Raw genomic sequence first — 14,717 nt, forward strand, 5'->3', positions numbered from 1 at the left:
AAAACAAAACTATGCGAGGACATCTGCTCAGTCACATGTCAAATAAATTATTTGATATGTTCCTTAGAGAAAGGAGTGCCAAGGTAATATGGGATACTCTTGATAAAAAGTATGGTACGGATGATGCTGGCATCAAGAAGTACGTTGTCGGTGAATGGCTCAAATTCCAGATGACTGATGACAAGATGATAATGGATCAAGTCCATGACTATGAGAACCTAGTTGCTGACATCATCATCGAAGGGATGCAAATGTGCGAGGTGCTGCAAGCCAATATTCTCATTGAGAAGCTGCCCAAGTCTTGGTCTGACTACCGCAACTCTCTTAAGCATAAGAAGAGAGAAATTTCTCTTGAAGAGCACGTGGGCCATATGAAGATTAAAGAAGCCAACCATTTAAAAGATAAGCTTACTAATTCTATGAGTAATTTATCTTTTAGAGCTAACTTGGTTGAGTCTAAATTTAAGAAGATTATGAAACGTGGGAATCAAGACAAGAAGACGAAACTTCAGAAGGCTACCAACTTCAAGAAGTCAGGAAAGGCCAAACCTGAAGGAAAGACGCTCAAGTGCTATGTCTGTAGTTTACCCGGCCACAAAGCTTACCAATGCCAACACCGCTCAGACCGCCAGAATGAAAACAAGCCATAGATGCACGTTGTAGAAGAAGATGATGAGATCATTGTTGCGGTGGTCTCAGAAGTCAATCTGGTGGAAAACAGTTCGAAATGGGTTGTTGACACTGGCGCTTCAAAGTATTTCTGCGCAAGGAAGGAGTTTTTCACCGAATTCGAGGATGGGAACGTAGGTGTACGTGTGTACATGGGGAACTCTAGCAGCTCTGAAGTGCTAGGCAAAGGCAAGGTTCTACTCAAGCTGACCTCTGGTAAAACTCTGGCTTTAAATAATGTTCTGTATGTACATGCCTTGAGTAGAAATTTGATAAGTGGTGGATTCTGAATAAGGCATACATTAAGTTAGTTTTTGAGGCAGATAAACTTGTACTTTCCCAAAATGGTGATTATGTTGGGAAAGGGTTTTTAAGCAATGGTTTATTTGTCATAGAAACTCAATTTAATGAAAATAAAGCTACCACTTCTGCTTATATTGTTGAATCCATTGATATATGACATGCTAGATTAGGACATGTGAATATTCATTCTTTAAAGAAATTAATAAATATGAATGTTCTGCCTAAACTAGACACAACTAGCTTTAACAAATGTGAGATTTGTGTAGAAGCTAAGCATACTAGACCTCACTTAAGACTGTTTCTAATAGAAACTGAGTGTTAGAACTTATTCATACTGATCTAGCAGATTTTAGAAACACTGAAAGTAAAAGAGGAAAACACTACTACATAACTTTTGTAGATGATTATTCAAGATATACAAAAGTTTATCTCATAAGGACTAAAGATGAAGCTGAAAACTTCTTTCTATTTATAAGGCAGAAGTTGAAAACAGTTAGATAGGAGAATCAAACGGGTTAGATGATAGAGGTGTGAATATGGATCTAATTTCTTAAAAGATATTTGTGAAACGAATGACATAATTCATGAAACTTCAGCCCCCTATTTTCCTCAACAGAATGGTATATCCAAAAGGAAAAATAGAACTTTAAAAGAGATGATGAATTCTTTACTAATAAGTTCAGGGTTATCTGATAACATGTGGGGGGGGGAGCCATTATATCGTCAACTCATATCTTGAACCGAGTTCCTCATAAGAAATTAGATTCTACCCATATGAATTGTGGAAATGATACGCTCCTAATTTACAATACTAGAAAGTGTGGGGGTGTCTGGCTAAAGTGAGTTTGCCAGACTTTAAGAAGTCCACCATCACCTAAAATTGTTGATGCAGTGTTTATAGGTATGCTACGAATAGTGCTGCATACAGATTCATGCTTTTACAAGATTATTCTATTTGTGAGTAAAGGGATGTTGTTTTCTTTGAAAATACTTTTTCCTTTAAAGGAACCAAGAATAAATATTGAAACACAAATAGAATATATTCCATCAACTTCTTCTAGTAATCCTGCTAGGTCTTCTGAACAAATTAATTTTGAGCCTAGAAGAAGTAAAAGGCAAAGAGTTGAAACCTCTTTTGGACCAGACTTTATTACTTCCTTTATTAAGATAAATGATTTAGACTCCATTTCAGATCCTATAGCTCAAATTTTTATGTTTAGATGTGATCCTAAAACTTTTGAAGAAGCTATAATCTATCGATGCTAGTTTTCAGAAAAGCGCTGTTAATGATGAACTAGAATCGATAATGTCTAATCATACTTGAGAATTAGTTGACTTGCCTAAGGGATTCAAACCAATCTCCAATAATTGGGTCTTCTGGAAGAAACTAAGGCCAGATGGTTCGATTCAGCGGTACAAGGCAAGGTTAGTTGTTAAAGGGTTCACTCAAAGGTTTGGTTTAGACTACTTTGATACATACTCTCCCGTTACAAAAATCTCAACGATTCGTGCATTATTTGCAGTAGCCTCTATTCATAAGTTGCAGGTATATCAAATGGATGTTAAGACTGCTTTCTTGAATGGAGATATAGATGAGGAGATTTACATGGAGCAACCACTAGGTTTTGAAGTACCTGGTATGGAAGGCAAAGTCTGTAGACTCAACAATTCACTTTATGGACTTAAGCAGGCTCCTAAACAGTGGTATGAAAAATTTCATAAAACTATTCTTAGTTTTGGTTTTGTTATGAATGGTTCGGATGCTTGTGTGTATTCGAAGATGTTTGACACTAAATGTGTTATCATAAGTTTATGTTGATGACATGTTGATTTTCAGTTCTAACAATGAGTCCATTAACAAAGTTAAAAATTTCTTGTCCACTAAGTTTGAGATGACAGATTTGGGATAAGTAGATGTAATCTTAGGAGTCAAAGTTACCAAAAATGAGAAGGGATTTTCTTTATGTCAAGCACATTATATAGAGAAAGTGCTAAATAAATTTGACAGTTTTGATGTGTCCCCTGTTCCTCCTTATGACCCTAGCATACATCTAGTTGTTAATAAAGGAAGTAGCGTTTCCCAAATTGAATATGATAAATTAATTGGGAGCTTAATGTTCTTAATGAACTATACTCGGCCTGATATTGCTTATGTTGTGAGTAGACTGAGTAGATATACTCATAATTCGAGTGGTGAGTACTGGATTGCTCTTAAACGCTTACTGAAGTATCTTAAGGGTAGTTTAGATTGGAAACTTGAGTTTGTTGGCTTTCCTGCGGTACTATAGGAATATTGTGATGCCAACTGGGTTTCTGATAATGATGAGGTAAGCTCTACGAGCGGGTAGTTTTTACTTTGGGTGGAGCAGCATCGTGAAATCATCAAAGCAGACTTGTATTGCTCGTTCTACCATGGAGTCAGAGTTTATAGCTCTTGACCTACCTGGGAAAGAAGCCGAGTGGCTCAGAAGCTTGTTAGCAGATATTCTGTTGTAGGGAAGACTGACTCCTCCAGTTTCATTATTGTGTGATTCACAAGCTGCGATATGTGTGGCTAAGAACCAAGATTACAATGGTAAGAAAAGACACATTCGCATAAGACATGAATCAGTTAGACACTAATAAAGAATGGAGTGCTCTCTTTAGAGTATGTGAAGTCGGAAAGGAACCTAGTAGATCCGCTTACCAAAGGGAAGTCGGAAGCTGGTCCTAGATTCGTCGAGGGGATGTGTCTCAAGCCCATTGGTGGAATTCATGGTGGATACCCAACTTAGTTATCTAAGTTCCATGTGGTCAACGAAACCATGGAAAGACTCATAGTGCACATTCTTACTCCCTATAACGAATAATGTGCATGCCCAGGATGAGCTTAAGTGCTCTTAATAAATTCGTAGCCCAGGCTTTGGGTGGTCTTAGTGAGAAAGACTTGATGAATTTACCGCTTTTGGCTGAATCTATTCTTAACAAGTTCATAACCCAATTTGATGGGTATTCCTAAGTGAGAGGAAATATGAACTTACCAACAGAAAGGTTGAGTTTGTTAAACTCTTAATAAATTCAAATCCAAGTATTTAGATGGTTCTAGTGAGAAGGACTTATTGAATTTACCGAAATGAGGTTGAGTATTTATTCTTATGACTTCTTAGCCCAGAGTTTGGGTGGTTCATTTATAATGAACTTAAAGAAGTCACCACACTCTTTGTGAGGTTGAGCTTTTATAAAAGCTCTAATATTTATATCCCTGTTAAGGGTGGTTTATATCAAGATAAACTGATGAAATAACCTATGTAAGTGAGAAGGGTTAGCTGCCTTCTATGAAAAATGTTGGGCCATTTTTTCTAGCACACTTACTAGAATCCTGAGGTAAGATGGCCAAATACATACTTTTGTATATATATATATATATATATATCTTATACATCGAGGACTCAGGTAGAAGGGGTTAGTTGTGTGTTATGAGTTTACCCTCATCTTAGAAAGTTCCAGACTAGTTTCACTTATCTAAGAGAAGGATTGCTCATTATCACTATGTACTAGTTCCAGATACGTTCACTAGTGCTTAAGTAACTAATCTCGCTATTGCTCTTCTGGAAAGTTTGTTTTCGAGTTTCAGAAGAATTCTTTCGCATTAGTGGGGGAATGTTGATAATGCTCAATCCCACATAGTATTGGAAATACTATTGGGAATGGGTATTTATGGTTTGGATTTCCCACTTCCTTGTTGAGTGAAAGAGAATAAGGGGGACTCTCGCGCACCGCCGCCGTCCGTCTCGGCTCGGCACGACACGGCACGGCACGGCACGACTCGGCTCGGCTCGTGGTTGTAGTAATACGTGTCTTCGACACGTCCGTGCGGATACTATCTTTTTAGAGAAAATTCTTGAGGAATTTCTCTTTGAAAGAAACAAATGGAAAAATGTGAAAGATTTCAACTGATATTTATAGGCTGCTGAGGACTGTTTAAATTCAAATGATAACAACTGGTTTATGAGAGTTATCAGAAATTAAACAGCTTTTCCTAAATTAAATAAAAAACGTAAGATGTATCTGAATGATTTCCGCTTTGTACAGAGGAGACAAGCTGTTAATATCAGGAGTACATGAGTTATTTGATTTAATTCCAGGGGTTACATAATATAATTTCGGGAGTTATAACAGCTGAATAATGATGCAATGAACCTGGACTATTTTTTAGTCAGGTTCATCTAGACGTTTCAGCTGTTACAAAAGAAGAGATTTAATTCTGAAATTTTATAGACGATTTTAACCCTATTTCTAGCCTATAAATTGAGGGTTATATTCAACTTTTCAACTCACTCTCTCAACATTCAGAATTCACTCTCAAAGTGTTTTCTATATATTCTCTGTGTGCTTTCCGATAAGAAGAGCATACCACCGACAGTCCACTCCGATTTCGGGTGTACGGAATTCGAGCGACTGTATTAACCTCGGGGGACGGTCCGCATACTGCAGCGATTACACACATCGGGGCAAATTCGTTTCTAAGACAGTGGTTATACCCACGGTTTACGAATCTGTCCTTAATTACTGTTTATTTCCAGTCAATACTAACAGTGTAGTTTTACAGTCTATTTACCAACAACAAAAATGACTAAGGATTCTCCTATCCCAGATTCGAAACGATTTTTTTACCCTCAAATCCGAAGTAAAGACACTCGTCAAGGTCGAAAAAAACCCCACGCAAAATATGGCCACGTCCACTCTCATGCAAACCCTCCTCTCTTGTTTACTAATTCCGAGCCCAGTTCAAGCGCGGTTCTATCCCCTTCTCCTGTAGCAAATCCAACAATCTCCACACTGGTAAGTCTTAATGGCTCAAATTTATTTCTAAGACCAACCCATTTTTATAACATCTTGGGTGTTGAAGGAAGAATTGTGAAAACCTCCCTCAATCCCGACATCCATGCGGTAGTTAGATTTAACAAAAATCCAGACGGCCCTGCTACAGCTTCCAATGGCCTACATGGGCATGATAAGAGCAAATGGGTTCCAAACTCCAAAGAGAGAGGAGCACCATAATCTATTCGTAATAAAGGCCTCAAATTAAAGCTTCTTCAACTCCAAGGAAACCCATTTAGCTTGCGATGGAAGGGGTTCTTACCTTCATCCAAAATCAATTTCAGTTCTATTATGGTGGAGATGACCAAGCTACGAAAGGTAGTGGTCCTTACCAGTAAGGACTTCCTTCACCTTTTTCCTCTTTTTATCTTATGGATTTATGCTTTTAACTTGGAATTGTTAGGGCAGTGGTAGAATTAAATTTCCAAAAGTTTTTAAAGAGTATGTGCTGGATTTTGTGGAATTCGATCATCACAGTAAAGATTCTTGCTGCTCATCCTTTATTCATTCATGTCAGAATCGCAACAAGCTCTACCTCGACGCCCTTCTTCTTCACTGCTATTTGTGGCCACCCCACCCCACTAAGAGGAAGGCGCTTTGGAGAGATCTTAATTTACATGTTGTTAATGGCCCCTTGTTGTCTTGCAATAGACTTCAATGCTATTCTTTCTGGTTCGGATAAAAGGAGCAGCTCGAAGTGGAGTGGGTTGTACCCTTTTTAGGACTTTATTAATCGTCACAAACTCTTAGATTTTGAATTTCAAGGACCCCGATTTATCTGGTCTTGTTGGGGTGTCTTTGAGCGCCCTAGATCATATGGTGGCTAATGATGAGTGGTGCACTCTTGCCCCTTATTATTCAATTTACCACCTCCCCTGAATCAAATCGGATCATTGCCCTCTTCTCCTCCATACCTCGGAGCCATCTTACAGCTATGGCCAACGCCCTTTTCGTTTCCTTGCCGGCTGGACTAAACACACGAACTTGAATACTTTTACGAAAGAGAACTGGATTTATGAGGGCAACATCCACAGAACTGTACGTAATCTTTCAAACGCCCTTAAAATTTGGAATAAGAATGTCTTGGCCATATTATACAGAAAAATCGGAAGATTAAGAAGAAGAAACTCTCAAATATTAAAGAGGCTCTTGACCATAGTACTAAATTGTGGCCGCAACGCAGCGTAACGCCCACATCGTAACGTTTTTTAAGGTTATTGCGATGTAATATCGGCGCAACACGATAAAGGACCATATCACGATTGTTGCGTCAAAAATCGTTACGTAACACCGCAATATGCTATAAATTGCGCTGCAACAAACTTTAAATTATTTGAAATATAAAATTACATAGATGAATTATTCTAATTTAATTCTTAAAAATTGATTATAAATATATATCATTATTAAAATCATAATAGTTATGTTTAAAATTAGTTACTTAAATTTGAATTAATTAAATTATTTATTAACATTATTTTAAAATTAAATAATTTAAATTAAATTAAAATTTTCTCATATAAATTGAGTGATTAATTTTAAATAAATTTTTATATTAACATTAAGTATCATAATTATATGTTTATTTATTATTATATTGGGAAATAATTGGTAGACGATGAAGTAAACAACTTCATAATGATTTACATTCTGCTGGTACGTTATAAAACTTTTAAATTTAAATTGTGATACCTTGTTTAGATATTTATTATGCTATTTTTTATGTAGGATATTTTTTAAATCAACAATTTCTATACGGAGACAATTCCACAAGTGAAATTCATGAAATTATGAATGGAGTTAGAAATGTCATACAGAGGATAAAACCCAACTTGAATGATCAAATTCTGCATGAACTAGGTATGTATTTTATATACTTAAATTATTTGAAAAAAACTAATAAATTATCATGTTTAAATTACTAATTCATTTATTTTTTAGTTGTTACTATATCAAGATAAAATGAATTCTTTTGGAACAACATTAACTGAAGCTGCAATTTTGAATACTAATCATGGTAAAGAAAAAGAATTTACCTCTATAGTTTTGTAGATAATAAAGATATTTGTATAAATACTTTATGAATTATATCTTAATATTTATGTTTTTTTAGCTGAATGGTGGATTAAGTATGGAAATTGTGCACCACAACTTTAACGCATCATTGTCAAGCTTGAGACAAACAACTTTATCTTCAAATTGTGAGAGTAAGTATTTTAGTAGTTTGATCCACACAAAGAAGAGAAATAGACTCAAGCATAAAAAACTTCAAAATTGGTTTATGTCCATTATAATATGAGGTTGAAGCTGAGACACGTGCAAAGAAAAAATGCATAAGAATTAGAAATGGATTTTAATACGATTAATCTTGAAAATATTTTTGAAGAAGATGACCAACTAAATGCATGGATTGAAGAAAGAGAGAATGCTACACTTGATAGTGAACAACATTTCTCATGGTTACTTGAGGAGTTACTTAATGAAACTGGTGAAGAAACTCAAGGTGAATATATGAACAGTTCACCTACTCCATCTAATGAGGAAAATATTCAACTATCGACGTCAAGTTATGATGATGACGACGACGACGGCGATAATGGTGGTTGTGATGATCATGGTGGTGATAATGAAAGTACGTACCAACCAGAATATGGACACATTTATTCTACTGTTTTTCATGGAGATCAAGGTACATCTATATAGTTCAGCTACAAATGATAATGAAATTAGTGAATCATCTCATGATTCTCATTCTTACCAATCAATTTCATGTTATCCACCTTACCTTGAACAAAATCCAAGTTATGATTTTTTTATCATCATTTATCATAAAACATGTTTCCTACCAATGATGCATCTTATGATGCACATAATATGATGTATTCTTCACTTGGAAAAGGAATGAATCAAAACCAAGACAATGACGAAGATGAAAATGCTTTAGTTCCGTCACACCATTTATTTTGGTGGTGAACTGTAAGGTATAAATTTTTATATTTGTAGTTATGTATTTTTTTTCTTTCTAAGTTATGTAAAATGAACATTTTTATGTTACAATATAAAAAAATTGTTATGATTTTAGTGATATTGTTTATATGTTATTCATTAACATTATATTATTATTATCCATATCCAGTATGATAGCTCTATGGTTTATATTTGTTTAATAAATTTTTATCTATGAAATTAAATTTTTATTTTCAAAATAAAATATTAAAAGAGTATATTAATATTGTTATATTAAAAGATAATTATAAAATGTATAAATATAATATTTTAGATATTATGAATTTTGAGAAAAAGATCACGTCCACGATAATCGTATCACATTACCTAACGTTCTCAGCATCTAAAACCGCTTAGGATTGTGATTGTGTGGCTTAGGATTTTCTGTCAGATTCTTGACGAACATGGGTTGTCTTACCCGTTTACATAGCATCATCATGAACTTGGTCATCTTCTAGTATGTAAATTCTGTGGAATGGTGCGCTGTCTGACGAGTACAAGCCCACTAGAGGTATCTGTCACGGATGTCCCCTCTTCCCGTACCTCTTTGTCCTTTTCATGGAGCAACTGAGCCAGAGCATACATTATGGCTTAAACCTTGGCATTTGAGAACCGATGACTTTATCTCGTGATGGTCCCTCGTTCTCCAATCTCTTTTCCGCTGACGCCATGATCTTATTATGTAAAGCTACTGCAAACAAAGTAGGGTTTATGCGTGCTATTCTTGATAAATTCAACTGGTTCTCGAGTCATAAGGTTAATTCGGCAAGACCAAGGTCTTCTTTTCCTTGAATGTCCTGGATAATATTATAACCGATCTCTGTGCTACGTTGGGCTTTCAGCATTCCTCGAACCTTGGGAAGTATTTGGGCATGCCTCTCTTCCATGACAGAATCACAAAGAACACCTTCCAATTCATGCTTGATAAAATTCGTACCAAGCTCAACGGGTGGATGGCTTTGAAGCTCTCCATCGCGGTCGAATTACGTTGGGTAAGTCTACTTTTATGGCTATTCCCAATTACTTTATTAGACTATGGCCATCCCGAAAGGTATTTACGACCAAATTGAAAACATAACTAGCCGATTCATTTGGGGTGGGTCTAATGAATCCCCCAATGCTAGCCTTGTTAATTGGAATGACTATTGCCAGTCGGCTCAATACGAGGGTAAGGGTTGCGTCCTCTTAAGCACCAGAATGAAGCTTTTTTGATTAAGCTGGGTTATAGCTTCCTTATGCAACCCAAAAAGCATTGGGGTAAGTGTTTGTCGCTCTAAGTACAAGGTTAAGACGATCACATTAATTGTAGAAACGACTCATTTGTTTGGAGGTCCCTCTCTAAGTTGAGGGATATTGTCCAAAATAATGTGAGTTGGTCCCTTGGTGATGTCAAACAAACAAGATTCTGGTCGGATTCTTGGATTTCTGGGGAGAATCCCTTAATTAGTCAGCTTACTAACAGTGGGATGTACGACTCTAATACCCCCGTCAGTGATTTCGTTACTGCTTCCAGGTCTTGGAATACCAAGAAGGTTCATCAGGTTTTGGATGATGGGCTTGTTCTACAGATCATAGCCATTCCACCTCTTCGGTTTGGTGACAGACCTGACCAACGTATGTGGCGTTGGACCCCTCAGATGGATGCACTGTGAAATCTGTGTATTACATGGTGCATCAGAATAGTTGGAATGACATCAGCCTCGTTGGAACCTTATTTGGCGCTTTGATGGCCCTCAACGAATCCGAAGCTTTATTTGGCTCGGCTGAGGAATTGTCTGATGGCAAACTCGAAGCGAACTCATCGTGGCATTGCTATCGATCCAGGTGTCTCGCATGCGATAACAGTGAAGAAACTATTCTCCATCCTTTGAGGAATTGCCCGGCTGCTTGTAATGTTTGGAACCAACTCATTCCATTACAGATGCAGAGTTTCTATTCCTATAATCTTTTGGATTAGTTTCAATCTAATCTTTCTTTTCCTACACGGGCTAACGATCTCTATCACTGGAAACATCTGTTCGAGATTCTTGCTTGGAGACTCTGGAAGCAAAGATGTTGTTTCATTTTAATGGAATATCTGGACCACGGAGGCCATTATTCACTCGGCAAAAGCCTGGGCGCAGATGCTCCATAACTGACCTAAGACCATCGACAAAGCGACGATATATGCTACCAAGATCAGCAAATGGAGACTCCGGAGTTATTAAACTAAATTCTGATGGCGTTGTTCACCTCCCATCAATGGAGGCCTCGAGTGTGGGGTGTGCTTCGTGATTCCAATGGAGATTGGTTGCTGGGCTATAGTCGTTATCTTGGGCGATGTTCGATCCTTCATGCTGAGTTCTGGTAAGTGATGGATGGGCTTCATGATGCTTGGAACCACGACATCCGTAGAATTGAGGTTGAGAACTTGAGACGGATATCTCCGAAGTCGTCAAAATTCTTACTATCCCTGGCCAACGTCACGAACCAAAAGTTATTCGGTGTACACGCGAGCTCGTGCAACGGAATCGGAGTATTAAAATATCCCATGTGCGTAGGGAAGCCAATAAGGTGGCTGACAGGGGTTCAATAGCGGAATGCAACCGCAATAGCGGCGTTATTTCGCGATAGTATTACCGTTGGAAACCGATATTTGGAAAATTCACAGTGAATAATGAAATCATGATAACAACGGTTCATCGCGATCGTAATTTAGCATTTAACGGTAAATAATGTCGATAATGGGAATGGGACGCTGTTCCCATGCAACAGTCTTAAAAAAAAGAACAAGCAAAAATAAAGGAGGCCAAAGAGAAAGAGAAAGAGATGTGCTCAATCGACTAAACTTTAATCATTGGGAAAATAAGCGATTAAAGAGTGGAGGCCAAAGAGGAAACAAAGGAGGAGACGAAGAGTCAAAAATCGAAGAAAAATGAAACCCTACCTGAGAAGAGTAAGAAACCCCTGACAAGTGAGAATAGGGAAAAAGCCGTTCAACTCTTACTTAGTTACTCTCATTTCCTATTCTTTTAATTAGGGTAAATTATCTAAATCATCAATCAACTTTCTTATATCTCTTATTTTACTCATTGAACTCTAAAAGTTTTCAACTTACTCAATAAACTTTCAGATTGTTATTATTTTGGTCACTCCTTAACATTATAATTATTATGTTTTAGGATAAATTGTGCGAAATTTAAAAATTTTACAACCGCGACACTGCAGTGACCGTGATGACTTCCGTTATGTCTGTAATTACGAGAAACACGACGTGACCGCGAACACTATTTAAATCTCTAGAAACTGATGCTTTAACTAAGTTGAGCAAGAAGGCGTCTACGAGGCTGTCTAAGATTTTCGAAACTTCTTATGCCATCCTTAAGCTACTGCAAGCTGATATGACTAACCACTAGTCCAATGACCAACTTTGTAACCCAAAAAAAAAAAAATGGTGAACAAATAAATATAAAAAAAAAATATATCTGTAATTAAAAAATATTTAAGGTAATTAATTCTTCGAATCTTTTAAAAAAATTCCATAATAATATTTTGATAAATATATTAAAAATATTAATAATTATATTTAGATATATGATTGATAGCATAAGTAGGAGGATTAACTAATTTTCCAGATGCACGAATCGAGTAATCTTATTGGTAAAAGAATTGCTGTTATTTTTTAAGATCTTAGATTTGAGCATTCGGAATGTCAGAGGTGTGAACGTTCAATGTCAAATGATTGAAAATTATTTTTAAACAAATATTACTTTACACTTACTCCAGATTAATAAGGAAAAAAACTAATTTTCTAGACGGTTAACTATTATTATCTAATCTATACTGATATTAATACTTTTGATTATTTTAAGTTTAAAATGACATCAGCTCACTCATAATTAATTAAATTTTTATATCAAAGACAAAACTATGAGGGAAATATGTTTTTTTTAAAAAAAATGTTAACTTTTTTCCTAAGAAAATCCCTCCCGACTATTTTTTGAAGAGAATAATTATGTGGGTTTGCAAATTTGTAGTAATTTTATGAAGAGGCGAGAATAGCGGGAAGAAGACGTTGGAAGAATTCAAGGAAAAGAAAAACTTGGTATGAAAAACTGCTATAAATCCATCCATTATCTGATCCAGTTTTCATCGAAAACTCTCTCATAGTTCTTTCATTTTCTTTTTCCTCCTCGGATTCAAACTGGTCATTCTTAGTTTTATTTATCAGTTTGTTTCAGAGGTTTTTCATCTTTTTTCGACAAAACTCGTCTTTTGTTTAAATTTCCTGTTTCTTTTTTTTCCTCCGATTCATTTCTTCTACTTTTTTTGCAGGCTTTTGCCACTTTACTATTTCATTTATCCAAAGCAAGAACAATTCATTAATAAAAGATGTTGGGCGATTTCTTGAACGGATTGCTTGTGTAAGTCTCTTTTTTAGGGTTTTAGGTACATTTTTGTCCTAATAAATAATATTTCTCAAGTATGATCTTATTGTGTTACGATTTCAGGTTGATCTTTGGATATGCATATCCAGCGTTTGAATGCTTTAAAATGGTGGAGAAGAAGAGAGTTGAGATGGATGAACTCAGATTTTGGTGTAAATATTGGTATTAAAATCATTATCATTTCATTACATTAATTACATTAACACTAATACTCTTATTTTGGGGAAAAAATCAATGGTGGGTTATGGATTTTTGCAGGATCCTCGTTGCTTTCATTACAGTTATTGAGAGGATAACAGATATATTCATTTCCTGGTTGCCCTTGTATGGCGAAATGAAGCTTGGATTATTTATCTACCTATGGTACCCTAAAACCAAGGTAATCATACAACACTGTTTATTTTATTTGATTCGACTCAAAAAATTAATGTATTCCACTAATGCAGGGAACCAATTTTGTTTACGACACGTTCTTGAGGCCTTACATGGCGGAACATGAAACCGAAGTGGATCGAAAGATCATGGAGCTGAGAGCTCGAGCATGGGACGTTTTTACGCATTACTGGGCAAACTGCTCAGAAATGGGATTGGCAAAATTCTTCGAGATGTTCCAATACATTGCGGGCCAAACTGCGAAGTTCAATCAAGGAAAACCAGCTAGCTGTAAGAAGTATGAGGAACGAAGTTTCAATATTCCGCCACCACCTTCTCCGAACGGTTTACGGAGTCCGATGGCGAGGAACAGGGGGCCATCAACACTGAGCCGAGTCAACTTTGTAGATTCACCGAGGTTCGGCCAGCAACCGGATAGCCCGTCGACGTACGAGTTCGACAACGACGACGACTCGATCCCGTATTCCCCAAGCAACTCCAGGCTCCAACAAGCTCGTTCCAAGCTCCGACGCACCAAACCACAAGATGAGTAACTTGGGAAGGAAGCCCACAATTGTTTCTTGAAGAACAAGTCTGAAACCCAATTCATCCTTTTTGTTGTTGTTGTTCCATCTACATTCTATTTTTATGCAAAAAGCGACTTTTAAGGTAGAAAGCTTTTTCTTGTAAATTTTGTGTCATAGGCAAGAAGTGGAAAATGAGAAAATGCTTCTCTACAATATATGCGTTTTTTGTAGGTGTTATAAGCTTAACTATATATGATACATGCATTCTTTTTTAATCAAAGCATGAAATTGATTCTTATACTTTCTAGGAGTATTTTAATGAAAGAGAACGAAAGCTGTGGAATTGATGTATAAACTAATTGTCGTATCATATTTTGAATGAGTTAATTAAATCAACATCCCTAAATTATAACTCAATTTTCAAATTGATTCTTATACTTTCTAGGAGTATTTAATAAAAGAAAAGGTTAAGAAATGAAGGAAAAGATGTATTCTTTTATAAAAAAGGGTTAAACAAACATTATTTCATTTACTCGATAACTACAAGCATACA

General features: G+C 36.2%; 1 protein-coding gene across 1 annotated transcript; it reads left to right on the forward strand.

Moving 5' to 3' along the window:
• The first annotated feature begins 13,177 nt into the window (after positions 1-13,177).
• LOC120214468 (putative HVA22-like protein g) lies at positions 13,178-14,206 on the forward strand. The gene is made up of 4 exons (XM_039212357.1): positions 13,178-13,241; positions 13,329-13,427; positions 13,524-13,644; positions 13,712-14,206. The coding sequence occupies exons 1-4, from the start codon at positions 13,210-13,212 to the stop codon at positions 14,189-14,191; spliced, it is 732 nt and encodes a 243-aa protein (XP_039068288.1). The 5' UTR covers positions 13,178-13,209; the 3' UTR covers positions 14,192-14,206.
• The last annotated feature ends 511 nt before the right edge of the window (positions 14,207-14,717 follow it).

This window comes from Hibiscus syriacus, unplaced genomic scaffold (assembly GCF_006381635.1).
Source record: "Hibiscus syriacus cultivar Baekdansim isolate YM2019G1 unplaced genomic scaffold, ASM638163v2 tig00110065_pilon, whole genome shotgun sequence".
In the NCBI taxonomy this organism is placed as follows: domain Eukaryota; kingdom Viridiplantae; phylum Streptophyta; class Magnoliopsida; order Malvales; family Malvaceae; genus Hibiscus; species Hibiscus syriacus.